Raw genomic sequence first — 17,500 nt, forward strand, 5'->3', positions numbered from 1 at the left:
TGTATTGCTGTATGAGCGGTAATGAACGCTGAATTGCTGTATGAGCGGTAACGAGCGCTGTATTGCTGTATGAGCGGTAACGAACGCTGAATTGCTGTATGAGCGGTAACGAGCGCTGTATTGCTGTATGAGCGGTAATGAACGCTGAATTGCTGTATGAGCGGTAACGAGCGCTGTATTGCTGTATGAGCGGTAACGAACGCTGAATTGCTGTATGAGCGGTAACGAGCGCTGTATTGCTGTATGAGCGGTAACGAGCGCTGAATTGCTGTATGAGCGGTAACGAACGCTGAATTGCTGTATGAGCGGTAATGAACGCTGTATTGCTGTATGAGCGGTAACGAACGCTGTATTGCTGTATGAGCGGTAACGAATGCTGAATTGCTGTATGAGCGGTAATGAACGCTGTATTGCTGTATGAGCGGTAACGAACGCTGTATTGCTGTATGAGCGGTAACGAACGCTGAATTGCTGTATGAGCGGTAACGAACGCTGTATTGCTGTATGAGCGGTAATGAACGCTGTATGAGCGGTAATGAACGCTGTATTGCTGTATGAGCGGTAATGAACGCTGAATTGCTGTATGAGCGGTAACGAGCGCTGTATTGCTGTATGAGCGGTAACGAACGCTGAATTGCTGTATGAGCGGTAACGAGCGCTGTATTGCTGTATGAGCGGTAACGAGCGCTGAATTGCTGTATGAGCGGTAACGAGCGCTGAATTGCTGTATGAGCGGTAACGAACGCTGTATTGCTGTATGAGCGGTAACGAGCGCTGTATTGCTGTATGAGCGGTAACGAGCGCTGTATTGCTGTATGAGCGGTAACGAGCGCTGTATTGCTGTATGAGCGGTAACGAGCGCTGTATTGCTGTATGAGCGGTAACGAGCGCTGTATTGCTGTATGAGCGGTAACGAGCGCTGTATTGCTGTATGAGCGGTAATGAATGCTGTATGAGCGGTAACGAACGCTGTATTGCTGTATGAGCGGTAACGAGCGCTGTATTGCTGTATGAGCGGTAATGAACGCTGTATGAGCGGTAATGAACGCTGTATTGCTGTATGAGCGGTAATGAACGCTGAATTGCTGTATGAGCGGTAACGAGCGCTGTATTGCTGTATGAGCGGTAACGAACGCTGAATTGCTGTATGAGCGGTAACGAGCGCTGTATTGCTGTATGAGCGGTAACGAGCGCTGAATTGCTGTATGAGCGGTAACGAGCGCTGAATTGCTGTATGAGCGGTAACGAACGCTGTATTGCTGTATGAGCGGTAACGAGCGCTGTATTGCTGTATGAGCGGTAACGAGCGCTGTATTGCTGTATGAGCGGTAACGAGCGCTGTATTGCTGTATGAGCGGTAACGAGCGCTGTATTGCTGTATGAGCGGTAACGAGCGCTGTATTGCTGTATGAGCGGTAACGAGCGCTGTATTGCTGTATGAGCGGTAACGAGCGCTGTATTGCTGTATGAGCGGTAATGAATGCTGTATGAGCGGTAACGAACGCTGTATTGCTGTATGAGCGGTAACGAGCGCTGTATTGCTGTATGAGCGGTAATGAACGCTGTATGAGCGGTAACGAACGCTGTATTGCTGTATGAGCGGTAACGAGCGCTGTATTGCTGTATGAGCGGTAACGAACGCTGTATTGCTGTATGAGCGGTAACGAACGCTGTATTGCTGTATGAGCGGTAACGAGCGCTGTATTGCTGTATGAGCGGTAACGAGCGCTGTATTGCTGTATGAGCAGTAACGAGCGCTGTATTGCTGTATGAGCGGTAATGAACGCTGTATTGCTGTATGAGCGGTAATGAATGCTGTATGAGCGGTAACGAACGCTGTATTGCTGTATGAGCGGTAACGAGCGCTGTATTGCTGTATGAGCGGTAATGAACGCTGTATTGCTGTATGAGCGGTAATGAACGCTGTATGAGCGGTAACGAACGCTGTATTGCTGTATGAGCGGTAACGAGCGCTGTATTGCTGTATGAGCGGTAACGAACGCTGTATTGCTGTATGAGCGGTAACGAGCGCTGTATTGCTGTATGAGCGGTAACGAGCGCTGTATTGCTGTATGAGCCGTAATGAACGCTGTATTGCTGTATGAGCCGTAATGAATGCTGTATTGCTGTATGAGCCGTAATGAATGCTGTATGAGCCGTAATGAATGCTGTATGAGCGGTAATGAATGCTGTATGAGCGGTAATGAATGCTGTATTGCTGTATGAGCGGTAACGAATGCTGTATTGCTGTATGAGCGGTAACGAATGCTGTATTGCTGTATGAGCGGTAATGAACGCTGTATTGCTGTATGAGCCGTAATGAATGCTGTATTGCTGTATGAGCCGTAATGAATGCTGTATGAGCGGTAATGAATGCTGTATGAGCGGTAATGAATGCTGTATTGCTGTATGAGCCGTAATGAATGCTGTATGAGCGGTAATGAATGCTGTATTGCTGTATGAGCGGTAATGAATGCTGTATTGCTGTATGAGCGGTAATGAATGCTGTATGAGCGGTAATGAACGCTGTATTGCTGTATGAGCGGTAACGAATGCTGTATGAGCGGTAATGAATGCTGTATGAGCGGTAATGAATGCTGTATTGCTGTATGAGCGGTAATGAATGCTGTATGAGTGGTAATGAACGCTGTATTGCTGTATGAGCGGTAACGAACGCTGAATTGCTGTATGAGCGGTAACGAACGCTGAATTGCTGTATGAGCGGTAACGAGCGCTGTATTGCTGTATGAGCGGTAACGAGCGCTGAATTGCTGTATGAGCGGTAACGAACGCTGAATTGCTGTATGAGCGGTAACGAACGCTGTATTGCTGTATGAGCGGTAACGAACGCTGTATTGCTGTATGAGCGGTAATGAACGCTGAATTGCTGTATGAGCGGTAATGAACGCTGTATTGCTGTATGAGCGGTAACGAACGCTGAATTGCTGTATGAGCGGTAACGAACGCTGTATTGCTGTATGAGCGGTAATGAACGCTGTATGAGCGGTAACGAGCGCTGTATTGCTGTATGAGCGGTAACGAGCGCTGTATTGCTGTATGAGCGGTAATGAACGCTGTATTGCTGTATGAGCGGTAATGAATGCTGTATGAGTGGTAACGAACGCTGTATTGCTGTATGAGCGGTAACGAGCGCTGTATTGCTGTATGAGCGGTAATGAACGCTGTATTGCTGTATGAGCGGTAATGAACGCTGTATGAGCGGTAACGAACGCTGTATTGCTGTATGAGCGGTAACGAGCGCTGTATTGCTGTATGAGCGGTAACGAACGCTGTATTGCTGTATGAGCGGTAATGAACGCTGTATTGCTGTATGAGCGGTAACGAGCGCTGTATTGCTGTATGAGCCGTAACGAACGCTGTATTGCTGTATGAGCCGTAATGAACGCTGTATTGCTGTATGAGCCGTAATGAATGCTGTATGAGCGGTAATGAATGCTGTATGAGCGGTAATGAATGCTGTATTGCTGTATGAGCGGTAATGAATGCTGTATGAGCGGTAATGAATGCTGTATTGCTGTATGAGCGGTAATGAATGCTGTATGAGCGGTAACGAGCACTGTATTGCTGTATGAGCGGTAACGAGCGCTGTATTGCTGTATGAGCCGTAATGAATGCTGTATTGTTGTATGAGCGGTAATGAATGCTGTATGAGCGGTAATGAATGCTGTATGAGCGGTAATGAATGCTGTATTGCTGTATGAGCGGTAACGAGCGCTGTGTTGCTGTATGAGCGGTAACGAGCGCTGTGTTGCTGTAACGAGCGCTGTGTTGCTGTAACGAGCGGTAACGAGCGCTGTGTTGCTGTAACGAGCGCTGTGTTGCTGTAACGAGCGGTAACGAGCGCTGTGTTGCTGTGTGACTCAGATCATGTGAGGAATCCTCTGCAGAATTCTCAGCTGGTTAATCAGAATCTGCGACAGAGAGAGACGCTCCAGTCGCAGTGTAAGGTACGCAGCCCCTGCAGGGTTTTATTATTATTATTATTATTATTATTATTATTATTATTATTATTATTATTATTATTATTATTATTATTATTATTATTATTATTATTATAATAATCATTATTATTATTATAATAATCATTATTATTATTTCTATCTATCTATCTATCTATTATGGTTTGTGTTTACTCTCAGTGTTTGGATCGGGCGGTTTTGGGTTCTGTATGATTTTGTTCTGAAGTGTTTTCATTGCTCTGATTTCTCTGCAGGAGCCAGAAAACAGTCCATCTGACCGAACCGTCCGCATGTAAGATCTGGACTCTCCTTTTGACCCTGTTTAAAACCTTGTAAGACTGATGCATGTAAATGAGCCCTGTTCTGATTGGCTACCCTGTATTGTAGTCTGTGCTGGATTGTGTGGTGATGGTCACTTCATGGTTGTGACATCAGACAGTGGTAATGATGTATGTAAACATTGCTAAAATTTCATAACATACCATTAATTTGCCGCTACACCCAATCCAAGTGTGATGTCACAAAAACCAGCTCATTTACATGCATCACACATTCAGCCTGCATCAGTTTAGCCCCGCCCACTCACACTGAAGTTATATGGAGTGTTTCAGCCCAGAGGCACAACCAATCAGAACAGAGGTCATTTACATATTGCATGCAACAAAAACAGCCCGTTTAATTGTGAGGGATGGGGAGAGGTTGGAAAACCTGAGTTATGGCTGTTTTTGATCATCCAACCACACAAAAGTTCTAATTGGAGTTTTAAAAGCTCGTGTGTCCGTGTGTCCGTCCTCAGAGTCTCCCGTTCGGAGAATAACCCCCAGCCCAGCAGCTGCAGCAGCTCGGTGGAGTCCGTGTCCATGTACTGCGTGAAGGAACTGGAGTGTGAAGGTTCCGAACTTTCCTTTGAGGAGCTCCGAGCTCGACGATACTTCACCAAGCGCAGACAGCAGGAGCTTCAGAGAAAGCAAGGTCAGTCCAGCACACGCCCAGACACTGCATAGGGCTGGAGGGGAGCTCCACCAGCATGAGGACATTTCCACAGGTCTCCATATGGACCACCAGCAGAGCAGTAGTGCTACACTTCAAGGGGAATTCTACCAAACTTCAAAATTCCCCCATAATTGAGTGTCTTTACAGTGGTGGTGATGGGAACCAGGCGTCGCCATGACTACAACACAGATATAGACACTTTATTTACCATCCAGAACCTCCAGAGAACCTACACGAGTCTTCTGAGCTTATCTGGAATGTTGATGATGGAAAATAGTGGAAAACCTGGAATAATCAGTTTTCTTTGGGGACTATTGCCGCACAGCGCCCTGCATGAGAGCTGTAACGAGCGCTGTCTGTGTTTCAGAGGAGGCGATACGGAAGTGGGAGGAAGAGGAGGAGGAGGTGGTGAGGATGAAGAAGTTGCTGCAGGAGCTGAACAGCAAACTGACTACAGATGAACAGCAGGAGATCCGAACCTCACCCTCGCAGCAGGTGACGCAGTTTCTGAATACGTGCCGTTTTGTATGCGGTGGGACAGTGCAGAACAGCGCCATCTGCTGTCTGGGCTCAACGCGTCCATTTCTCCGCAGGGAAAATTTGATCACGGATTAAAAAGCACTTGGAGAAGTCATGGAAGTTTTGTTGAACTGTCCCTTTTAACTCGTAGGTGTTTGTCTGTGTTTGTAGGAGCTGATTAGTGCCGAATCACGCCGTCCTCAGGACCCGCTGGACCGGTCAGCGAGGCCAGCTCTGACTCCAGCTGTACCCGAAACTGCCGCCGCACGTCCCGTATGTGTGCCTGAACAGCCTTCCTCATCCTTTATGGGGCTTCAGCCGGCCCCAGAGCGCCCCCTGCGGAGCGGGAGGAAGTCGGAGTCCCACCTACTTTGGAGCAGCGGCAAGGTAGGAGTGGACGATGGGAGGGCGATGGGTCCTATCCATCTATCTATCTGCCCAAAAAATATCCGTGTATCCATTTTTCTTCTGGCCTGAGGCTTGAATGCTGAACGCAGTGCACTGGTCGGGTACTTATTTGTACTTGTGATGTCACAGGGTGTTTTTCTTGCTTCTGATTGGTTGAATTAAAACATTAAAGGGGCAGTAAGTTCACAACCTCAATGTTATCAAATGCACCCACTTTAATCTTGCAGTGTATCAGCGTTGTAGGTAATGGATTATAAGACTGTAATAAAGTGATTTCACTACAAAAGCCTTAATGTTTATTACAAGTTTATTACATACTGTGTGTGATGTTTGTTGTTGTCGTCCACTCTCAGGTCCCGGCGTCCAGACCGAGTCTGCCTCTGAGCTCAGCTTCCAGAGCTCAGCACGGATTCGGCGCCACCGTGGCCTCGCCGGCAGACTCGGACACACGTGCCGCGGCTCCGCTACGGCCGGTGGACCAGAGAACCGTGAGCCAGGCCGAGCGCTCGGTCCTCGAAGGCTGCGCACAGAACCCGGCAGCGTCAGTGCGGTGAGTGACGGACGCAGACGGACGCCACTGTCTGGAGTCTATAAACAGAGTGAACCCTGTAAATATGATGGAATGATCCCATAATGCAGAACAGTGAGTACACGCTTTAAAAATGGGGTTCTTTAGTGAGGAACATAATTCCATATAGAACCATGAACACTCGGAGAACACTTTGCATGATTAAAGGGTTCTTTGCATCGAGAGCGGGTTCTTCAGTTTGACAGAGAATGTGCTGATGATGCTTTATAGATCCTCTGAAAAGGGTTCTTCTGTAGGTGTGATGCCAGGCCTGTAACAGCAGAACCCTTTTTGGTGCTGTATAGAACCATATACATCATTCTCCATCAGTCTGAAGAGTTCAGACTGCTCACTGGCTGTGTGTGTGTGTGTGTGTGTGTGTGTGTGTGTGTGTGTGTGTGTGTGTGTGTGTGTGTGTGTGTGTGGTGGGGTTATTGGGCCACTGGACCGTCTTCTGCTCGTTTTTCACTTTGCTGTGTTTTACAGAGACACATCTGAACACGTGGAGGCAGACAGAGACGCGGACGCCAACGCGGACGCCAACGCGGACGCCAACGCGGACGGTAAGTGAAGAATTCAGGCACATTGAACGTTCACTATAAACAACCACAAACTTACGTCTGTCTGTCTGTCTGTCTGTCTTTCTCAGTGTCTCATGGAGCCTTTAATCACTCTCACGTCACTCCTAACACGTCTCTGGGTCTGATCTCGGCGACTCCCTCGCGTGCGCTTCCCTCTCCCACCGTGAACACGCGAGAGGCTCTGGGTAAGCAGCGCACTCTGCACACACTCACTCTGCACACGCTCACTCTGCACACGCTCACTCTGCACACGCTCACTCTGCACGCACTCACTCAGCACGCACTCACTCTGCACACGCTCACTCTGCACACGCTCACTCTGCACACGCTCACTCTGCACACACTTCCAGCACCAGCTCACATCACGGCTCCTCTAAAGAGACCATACTCCACCCCCATCCCCCCCGACCCCCCCGCCTTTATTTATTTACTAATTATCTGTTTACTAATGGGGGCAAGAGGTGAAGTTTCCCCACTGTGGGGTTAATAAGTTAAGTGACACTTTTTAATCACAATCGGGGAAATTTCAACCATCCGTGAAGTGAAACACCACATGCACACTGAACGCACACACGCTAGGGGGCAGTGAGCACACTTGCCCGGAGTGGTGGGCAGCCCTATCCATGGTGCCCGGGGAGCAGTTGGGGGGTTGCTCAAGGACACTGTCGGTGCTGGGGATCAAACCGGCGACCTTCCGGTCACAGGGCTGATTCCTTAACCTCCAGCCCACGACTGCCCTCATCACACAAAAACGGTCATTTAATCTAATCTAATCTAATTCATGACCTTTCAAGGGTTGGGTGCTCCAACAGACTGGGCGTCTCACACCATCACCCTGGTTTTTGGAGATTATTTGGGCGACTGAAATTTTGGGGATCGCACACTACTCCACTTTAGAGCTGCTACCGAACCGAACAGAACCCGCTGAACCGAACAGAACCCGCTGAACCGAACAGAACCCGCTGAACCGAACAGAACCCGCTGAGCTTAATGGGAGAGCCCAGTAACGAAGGTGGAGCTGCTGCTGCTGTTTTCTCTGTTTGCACTGACGCAGTAAAGAAGCAGCAGGTAAACGTGTTTAAGTGACGGCCATGGATTGAAAAACGTGATCACTTTGGGTTTTTTAACCAACGGGGTTTTAAACGTTCGTGAACTCGTGTATGAAAAAGCTTTGCTCCTTTTCGCCGCTTTCCTTTGTTTACTTGCTGTGTTTTCTTCTATCGTGCCCTCGGTTTTCATTGGCTGCTGCAGGAATCCGTGTCCGATTGAGCCGTCGATCAGTTTACACTAGATCTCCATCAGATTTGGGTCAAAAAGTCAAACGTTTGATAAAACAGCCCCCCTCAGACACGCGACTCGACCCGCTGACCTGAAGTCTGAGGCTCGGGCCGACCAGCTCAGACTGAGAATCTGGACTAAAATCAGGGTGAAATTGTGTAGTGTAACCCCGGATTTACCTGCCGGCCAGTAGCCTAGTGGTAGGTGAGGTGAGGCGGAAGGTTGCGGCTTCAAATCCCACATCTGGCCAGGTGTGCCTGGCTGTATCCGTGGCCGAGGTGCTTAAATGTAGCCCTGATTGTTTTAAAACTAGGTTTAAAGTTCAGTGCAGCATGATTAATAGACAAGCCTTGATTTAAAGCAAGCTAAATCACTGTTGATGCAACTTACTGATATGTAAATCATCTCTGTTCTGATTGGCTGCCCTACTTTGAGCTAAATGTAAAAGGCAGTCCAGGTTGGAAGTCTCATTTTAACTTCAGCATGAATGGGCGGAGTTAAACTGCTGTAAGCTGAATAGGCAGATGTATGAAAATGTGCTCACTTTTGTGACATCACAAAACGGGCAGCGTGGTTTCTGTACGTGGACCGGACGCTCCGGGCAGCAGACGGCATGTTTAAACTCTAACATCACAAAGCTCGTCTCGTTCTCGTCTAGACGTGATCATGGACATGTTCCAGGCTCCGACGCTGCTGCAGGACACGCTGTTCGACGCCACGAGCCACGCGGCCGACGACAGCTTCGAGAAGAAGTGCAGAGTGGACGGTAAGAGTGGCGCCCCCTACTGTTTATGCTGATGTTTGGAGTGATGCGTCTCGCGGCTCCAGGTTCAGGACACCGTTACCTGCTGAGGAAATCGAGCCCTTTTCAGTTAATAAGGACTTGCTGTGTTTGTCTTTTGAAGGTTTTGCTCCCTCGTCAGCCAAACCTCCTTCAGCGCCTTTCAGAATATATCAGGATGAAAATGGTGAAAGCAGAAGGTACGGCTGTTCCTTCATTACCCACCTTTAAAGGGCCCATAACCTGTTTTTCTTATATTCATGTCTTAGTTCATATTTCCTTGACTGCTGAATTAGCTCATTTATGTCTTTTAATTTCTTCTACTTTACAGCTACGCTGCAGCGTATTATTATTATTATTATTATTATTATTATTATTATTATTATTATTATTATTATTATTATTATATTGTTCTTTTTGAATTGTTTGGGTGTAAATGGGGCAAACAGGCTGTTTTACTTACCGTGCCTTTAAGACTGACATGGAAATGAGCTCGGTTCTGATTGGCTGTGCTCTGTTGCGCCTTGTTCAGAAAGCAGGGTGCCGTGTATGAGCGTGAGTGGGTGGGGCTAAACAGCTGTAGACTGAATGTGTACGTGGTTGTGACGTCAGAACCATGGAGAACTTCTCCATGAGCTGAGGGGTGAGGTTCCTGCAGAGCTGACACTGCTGTGTGTGTTTCAGAGAGGAGCTGGAGAAGGCCAGGCCAGCAGCTCGAGCGCTGATGGAGATCCCAGTGTCCAAACCCAACGTGAGTGAAAGGAGGTTTCTAACCTTCATCCTGACCCTGAAATCCGTTTGGTCTCCATGAGCTCCTCCCTGCATGACCTCATGATTAACTCCAGATCAGAAAACAGCGTCACACAAACATCCTGACTGGACTAAACCTCCTAAATCCTGTCCTAACTTCAGGATGAACCCCAGCAGGGTCCTGACTTCTGTTTAAGGCCCGTTTCTCTGGTTCTGAGGCGGCTGAGTCAGGCAGCGTAGTTCACTACCAGCATAATGAGCTCCATTTATTCCTACTGTAAAACGCGGCTTTCACTGGGAGATGTTTTTCTCTTCTAACTCTGCGTTTAAACATCTCAGACGCTGCCGACTCGAACTCCACCGCTCCTCTGATCACCTTCCTGAGTTAATGTAGATGATGGAGTATTACAGTGATGGAGGAGAATAATGAGGAGGCAGTTCCTTTTATTTATTTATTTATTTTATTAATAATTAATTTTTACATTTGTGTGTGTGTGTCTGTGTGTGTCTGTGTGTGTCTGTGTGTGTCTGTGTGTGTGTGTAGGACACTCCTGTGGGTGTAGAGTCTCTTACAGATGAGAGTGCGATGTGGGGTCCTCGATACGCCTCCATAACCGCCTGCCCGAACCACACCCGCGACTTCGCCATGTCCGCCCACCTGGTGTCCACCCCCCTCCACCCCACCACCCCGTACACCTGGGACACCGAGCACAACCAGGGTACACACACACACACACACACACACACACACACACACACACACACACACACACACACACACACACACTCTTACACTTTTTGTTTGTTTATTTGTTTATGTCTACGTGTAAATACTCACCTTGAGACCGGCTATACATGACCCAACTCCACCTTCAGCCACAGCGTAGCGTTACTGGCATTAGCGTTGCCCTTTCTCAGTGCCGGGAGACTGTAAACACCACGCCACTGTTCCTGATTTATGATGGATTGTCATGGTGTGTCGTGTGTTCTGTTGTGTAGAAAGCAGAGGTTTCAGTGGGACGGAGGAGAACCCCTACCAGCGCCAACCCGCCAAACTCAGGTACTTCTCATCAGAAAGCTCTGCTTCTCCTCCGTGATGATGAATGATATCAGCGCAGTACGCTGAGCTGTCTTTGATCATATTGTTTATCGTCAGTCGTCAGTGCTTGTAGACCCTGATCAGAATTAGTCCAGGATTAGTCGTTAGTCCTGGATTTAGTGCCCAGTGCTGAGTAAAGATCAGTGTGTTCAGTTTTTGTGTAGTTGTAGCGCTGCTGGATCTTTTTCTCTCCTGTCTGAAAGAGATTTTGTGACCTTGTGAAACTTTCTTGTAGGATCGCGATGTTATACCTGCCGTATCGCCCACCTCTATGCTGAATGTAAATCACTGTATTGATCTATTTTATTGAGTTTTGCTGAAGGGATTAATAAAGTTAATCTCTTGTTTTAGAGTCATTATGCTGTATTTTCCAGTATCACATCTGCAACGTCTTCATGTAATCGAAGCGAAAGGAAGTAATGCAGGCCGGCTGGTCGATGAGTTGATTCTCCAGGGGGTTTTAATGTGCTGATGGTTATGTTTACATTTTATATGCATCTCAAAACATTGTCCGTCTGGTGGTTTCCAGTCCCATCCTGGAGCAGAGTCCGTCTGAGGAGAAGCCGTCTGAAGCTGCGGAGTGCAGTATGAGGGCTCAGGGCACCATCGTGGGAGAGGGAGTGAGTCTCCCAAAGCAGAACCAGACGCTCTCTCAGACCCACAACCAGACCTGCTACAGCCTCAGCAGGAACCCGCTGGCTCTCGACCACACGGCCGAGCCCATCAGGGCCCTTCACTCCACCACCAAACCCAGCTGGAGCATCTACCAGAGCCCAGAGCGAACCAGCCAAGCAGGTTCTAAAGGAGAACTGCACTCAAACAGCATGCATCTGGTGAGAGAACCCAGACCAGACCAGCTCAATTCAACCGGCCTGCAGGTTAACTCCAGCTTCAGCAGCAAACCCAACTGGAGCATCTACCAGAGCCCAGAGAGAACCAGCCAAACAGGTTCTAATGGAGAACTGCACTCAAACAGCATGCATCTGGTGAGAGAACCCAGATCAGACCAGCTCAATTCAACCGGCCTGCAGGTTAACTCCAGCTTCACCACCAAACCCAGCTGGAGCATCTACCAGAGCCCAGAGAGAACCAGCCAAGCAGGTTCTAATGGAGAACTGCACTCAAACAGCATGCATCTGGTGAGAGAACCCAGATCAGACCTGCTCAATTCAACTGGCCTGCAGGTTAACTCCAGCTTCACCACCAAACCCAGCTGGAGCATCTACCAGAGCCCAGAGAGAACCAGCCAAGCAGGTTCTAATGGAGAACTGCACTCAAACAGCATGCATCTGGTGAGAGAACCCAGATCAGACCTGCTCAATTCAACCGGCCTGCAGGTTAACTCCAGCTTCAGCAGCAAACCCAGCTGGAGCATCTACCAGAGCCCAGAGAGAACCAGCCAAGCAGGTTCTAATGGAGAACTGCACTCAAACAGCATGCATCTGGTGAGAGAACCCAGATCAGACCTGCTCAATTCAACCGGCCTGCAGGTTAACTCCAGCTTCAGCAGCAAACCCAGCTGGAGCATCTACCAGAGCCCAGAGAGAACCAGCCAAACAGGTTCTAACAAGGAACACACAGCAGACCAGCTCAGCTCTGCTGGCCTACAGGTGAACAGAGTGCTCAGCTCCTCCTGCCTGCCTTTAGTGACGGAGCTCAAACCAGACCAGCCTCACTCGAGCGGTCTGCAGCCTCTGGGACTGGACGTGTGTTCTGGTCAAGGAGAGGCTGATCTTCTCCTGCCAAAGAGGTCTTTCCACCGGCGCAAATCAGAAAAACAGCAGATCCGAGAGATCCACCAGGATGTTCCTATGAGTCCAGAACCGGCCCTGGGGTTCGGTTGGCTTCAGGTGGACAGCTCAGCGCAACTCGTCGAACCCGACCTGGATGTGATGGTCAGGTAGGGCTGGCCGACACGGCCAAAAGTCTTTTGATGTATTACCTTTTAGAATTTAGTATCTGTGATTATTAGGGCTGCAATTAAAGGTGCAGTATGTGATTCTGGAGAATGATTGATGATATTATGAACTCAAAAGCCAAAAACAAACACACCCCTCTCTTCAGCTGCTGCACCATTTAAGGTGGAACGGGGGAAATTGAATAGGAAGCCGACTTCAGGCTAGTCGGGTCTCGGAGGTCTCTCCACTGCTGGACCCCCCCCCCTCCCTCGATTGATCCGAGAACTTCTTTCTCAGTCTGTTCCTCAGATCTTCTCCTCTTTTGTCGGCCGTCAGTTCCTCTCACTTTGCTCACTGACAGCTCTGCTGTCATTCAAAGTGCAGTGGAACAGAAGTCGTCAGTCTTTTTTTTTTTTTTTTTTTTTTTTTTTTTTTTTTTGTACTTTTCGTAATTAATGTTATTGAAGACTCAATTAATGCAGCCATAATAATTATGGATAATTGTGTCCAGTTCCTAATAAATCAGCTGTACTGAAGTAGAAACTGTTCAGCCTGGAATTTCATCAACTGAAGTTTCTAATTATCAGACCGAAGTACCAACTGCTGGACTGTGCATCGTCCTCATCATTGGAAAAGTGTTCGATTTTGATAATTATCATTCTGTCGTCCAGGTCTATGGTCAAGGCACCTCAGACGTACGGAAAAGGCTCTGGAACCCCGGCTGCCGGGTCCAAACCCAGATGGAGCGTGTACCAGAGTCCAGAGAAACCATCTGAACCACAACCCATCCCACAGAGCCCGGAGCCCATGGAGGAATCAGATCACCATCCATTCCCAAGCCTGGAGCAGTCCGGAATTCTGCTTTCCAAGAGATCCTTTAACAGGCGGAAATCGGAGAAGAGGGTTGTGGAGGTGAGGATGGGAATATAGCAGTACAGCTGTGTGGCACACCTGGCCAGACAACAGATTTTGTTGTTTATTTGACGTGAAGTAAACACAGCCTCTGTGGCATGTGAAAAAGTTTGAACACCCTTCCCCTCAGAACGTAATTACTTCAGACCTTAATTGACTCATTAGGTCTGTTGGGCGGGTCGAAAAATTGAAATTAGGAATTGTCTGTTGATTAGAAATCTAGAGCGTAACGATTCCTTTTCAAACCTTTTGCCAGCACTCAAATAGGAGCTTTTCTAAGCAGCTGAGGATCTGAAAATAGTAAATAAACAGCAACAACCAGTGCGCTGGAACATAAACCGCATAGCAGCAAGTCTATGACTGTGTGTCACAGTGTGAGGTGTAATCAGAGGTTCCGAGGGTTTGGTGTGAGACTGTTCAGACGTCTTTACAGTGGTGGTGATGGGAACCAGGCGTCGCCATGACTACAACACAGATATAGACACTTTATTTACCATCCAGAACCACCACAGAACCTACACGAGTCTTCTGAGCTTATATGGAATGTTGATGATGGAAAACAGTGGAAAATCTGGAATAATGAGTTTTCTTTGGGTCTGTTTGGGACCCAACGTGATGGGAACGTCTGGTTCCCATCACCACCACTGTGAACGGTTGTGAACTTCACACCAAACCACTCTTGACTTTTTCGCTCACTTAATTATGCAGGGCATATAAGCAGTTGGTGGAATTTCCCTTCAAATGGTTTATGAATGAAATCTCGTGAAATCTTGTATGGTGTAAGTTCTGTTTTTGCCGTTTCACTCGCTCTTTCACTGCAGGTCGTCCAGAAATCTCTCCTGTTGAGTCCAAAGCCAGCCTCACACCTGATCCAGGACGTCCCCATGAGTCCAGAACCGGCTCCAGGGCTGAACTGGCTCTGTGCGGAGAGTCCGGCACGCATGGCCGAACCTGATCTGGATGTGCTGATGACGCCACCACAGACGTCTAAAGCATCTGCAGTGGTGGATGTTCCTCCTGCTGCCCACCAGCTGCAGTGTGATGTTCCCATGAGTCCTCAGCAGGGTTCTGGACCTGGTTACCCTTCCTCAGGTACTGACACCGATCAGTCATGTTTACATTATGCGGTCATGTTGATGGATCACGGCCCCTGTGCTGGCGTGGTGAAGGTCGCAGTATTGGCAGGTCAGGTTTTGCAGACGCTCTAGCGAGACTGGAATAATAAACAGGCTAGAACAGCCCTCAAACCTCTGCTCTCAATTATGAATCTGTTATTACCGCTGCTATAACTGTTATTTACATTGAACACACACTGCTCTACAAACTGCCACTCAAAACTGTCAAAATATTTTATTGGAAATATAGCAAAGTGGACGCACTTCAGATACACATTAGAGTTAATGTAGAAATAATGAAGAAGCTCTTGGAAACTTGCACAATATAAACATAAAATACATTGTGCTGCGAAAACAGATAAAGATGATGAGGATAATAATAATCAGCATATTAAAATTACTTCTGGTGATGCACGTTTGTTGTGACGGCCATCACTGCATTAAACCATCTTTTGCTGTGGTATAGAGAAGAGAACTGCAATGATGCCCCTAAAATTTTGGTTGGAAAAGATTAACTGTGACGAATGAAGGTTCTGTTCAGGTTCATTATTTTTGTTCATCAAAGTGCAAACAGTGTAAATGTTACTGAAAAGGTGCACCAAGGTCTGATTTGTGGAGCTTCAATCAGGTTCTCCAGGTGAAAAGTTGGTATTTGTTCCTTTTCATAACCGAATGTTTTAAAACAGAGCAGTAGAGTAAAAGCCTGGAGGCGAGGCGAGGCGGGGTGTGTGGAGTCAGTCCAGCTTAGAACAGATCATTTCAGTGGATTATGGTTCCGTTATGTTCCCTGACTGAAGGTGCTGAGATGGAGCCTTGAGGGTTCCACCCCAGAGACAGAAGGGGAACTGACCCAGAGACAGTCTAGAACCTTTATTTCTGAGAGGGTAAACTGCAAAATGTTGGTTAGATCCTGCTGGTGTGGGTTCACGGCCACTTCTTCTCTAAATGGGGAGCACTTGAGTGATTTGTGTGCTCATAGCGCCCCCTCCTGGAGAAAACGTGCACACTGCTGGGCTAGAGCTCCCATCCGCGTGCTGTACATATTAAAAAGTGAGCTGCTTTCCACTGTTATAATGGACGCACCTTGTTTCCTGATCTGAAAGTGTTGTGTTCCCAGAATTTTACAGCTTGTAATGTTACATGTCGGTTAGTGAGCTGTTCTACTTCTCGGTTCTAGTGACAATCAGCACCTTTGAGTGTTGTGAATTCCGGTTTTGGTCGGGAATGTTCATTTAAGTGCGTCACTAGAGAGATGCCATTCTGTTGGAGGTGTTTTACAAGGGACGGGTGGTTTGTGAGGAAGCAGTTGGGCAGGTGAGAGTTGCCCTGACGCCGGTGATCTCCCACACAGGCAGGGCCTAAAGAGCCGTAGCATCAGGACACTAAATCTACGTCTTCTGTTGTGGTGCAGCTCTACTCTAGTGTAATGAGCTCAATGTCCAATTAAAAATGGTTTCCTCCCTCTAGTGCTGGTTGCTGACCCGTGGGATGAGGACTTGATTGCGTCTCTGCTCTCCAGCCTGAAGACTCCTCTCTCCTCCTGCCCAAACCTCAACGTCTGGACACGCAGCCTCCCTGCAATCACCCCCAAGATGACCGTTCAGATGGGTAAACACTTCACCTGGAGCATTAACAGCACACCTGATTTTGTGATGATCTGATTGGTTGGATCAGTGTTTTAGAGCTTTGAAAATACTCAGCTGTAACAGTAACTGGGCAAAAATTTATATTTTGGGCTGTTTTATAGACTGAGAGTGCAAAATGCTTTTCTAGTGCACTTGGTGAATGAAATCCTGACAAAGTCTGTCAGAGCGACTGTGTGGATCATATGAACATTATAGAGCTTTTTAAATGAAACAGTAGAAGCCGTATCGCCCCCTACGCTTCCTGTAGTGTATTACAGTCTGTCAGAGCGACTGTGTGGATCATATGAACATTATAGAGCTTTTTAAATGAAACAGTAGAAGCCGTATCGCCCCCTACGCTTCCTGTAGTGTATTACAGTCTGTCAGAGCGACTGTGTGGATCATATGAACATTATAGAGCTTTTTAAATGAAACAGTAGCAGCCGTATCGCCCCCTACGCTTCCTGTAGTGTATTACAGTCTGTCAGAGCGACTGTGTGGATCATATGAACATTATAGAGCTTTTTAAATGAAACAGTAGAAGCCGTATCGCCCCCTACGCTTCCTGTAGTGTATTACAGTCTGTCAGAGCGACTGTGTGGATCATATGAACATTATAGAGCTTTTTAAATGAAACAGTAGAAGCCGTATCGCCCCCTACGCTTCCTGTAGTGTATTACAGTCTGTCAGAGCGACTGTGTGGATCATATGAACATTATAGAGCTTTTTAAATGAAACAGTAGAAGCCGTATCGCCCCCTACGCTTCCTGTAGTGTATTACAGTCTGTCAGAGTGTCTGTGTGGATATTTTAGAGCGATTTTGTTTAAGTAAACACACCAAGTCTTTAATCAGTTCAGTCCTGAGCTGTGAGAACCTGCTGTTTAAACTCTTAACGTTTCTCTCTGATGACCAGTGGAGGAGTCTCTGAGGGTGGACTTCATGCTGGGTCAGGGTGCTTTCGCCACCGTCTACCAGGCCACCAAGCTCACCAC

The 17,500-nt window shown here is 47.7% G+C and overlaps 1 protein-coding gene across 1 annotated transcript in view; it reads left to right on the top strand.

Annotated features, from left to right (window-relative positions):
• The window catches only part of bub1 (BUB1 mitotic checkpoint serine/threonine kinase), a 28,225-nt gene that overhangs the window by 5,164 nt on the left and 5,561 nt on the right, over positions 1-17,500 (top strand). Inside the window, exons 6-23 of the mRNA XM_037537523.1 lie at positions 3,886-3,968; positions 4,235-4,272; positions 4,777-4,952; positions 5,341-5,468; positions 5,664-5,879; positions 6,254-6,450; positions 6,955-7,031; positions 7,118-7,234; positions 8,986-9,093; positions 9,233-9,308; positions 9,793-9,859; positions 10,403-10,577; positions 10,858-10,918; positions 11,487-12,857; positions 13,527-13,767; positions 14,589-14,859; positions 16,350-16,490; positions 17,422-17,500. The exon at positions 17,422-17,500 is cut by the window's right edge and continues 22 nt beyond it. Of these exons, the coding sequence (XP_037393420.1) occupies positions 3,886-3,968; positions 4,235-4,272; positions 4,777-4,952; positions 5,341-5,468; positions 5,664-5,879; positions 6,254-6,450; positions 6,955-7,031; positions 7,118-7,234; positions 8,986-9,093; positions 9,233-9,308; positions 9,793-9,859; positions 10,403-10,577; positions 10,858-10,918; positions 11,487-12,857; positions 13,527-13,767; positions 14,589-14,859; positions 16,350-16,490; positions 17,422-17,500 (3,622 nt within the window). The remainder of the gene's footprint in view (positions 1-3,885; positions 3,969-4,234; positions 4,273-4,776; positions 4,953-5,340; positions 5,469-5,663; positions 5,880-6,253; positions 6,451-6,954; positions 7,032-7,117; positions 7,235-8,985; positions 9,094-9,232; positions 9,309-9,792; positions 9,860-10,402; positions 10,578-10,857; positions 10,919-11,486; positions 12,858-13,526; positions 13,768-14,588; positions 14,860-16,349; positions 16,491-17,421) is intronic.

The sequence above is a fragment of the Pygocentrus nattereri genome, chromosome 4 (assembly GCF_015220715.1).
Source record: "Pygocentrus nattereri isolate fPygNat1 chromosome 4, fPygNat1.pri, whole genome shotgun sequence".
Taxonomy (NCBI): domain Eukaryota; kingdom Metazoa; phylum Chordata; class Actinopteri; order Characiformes; family Serrasalmidae; genus Pygocentrus; species Pygocentrus nattereri.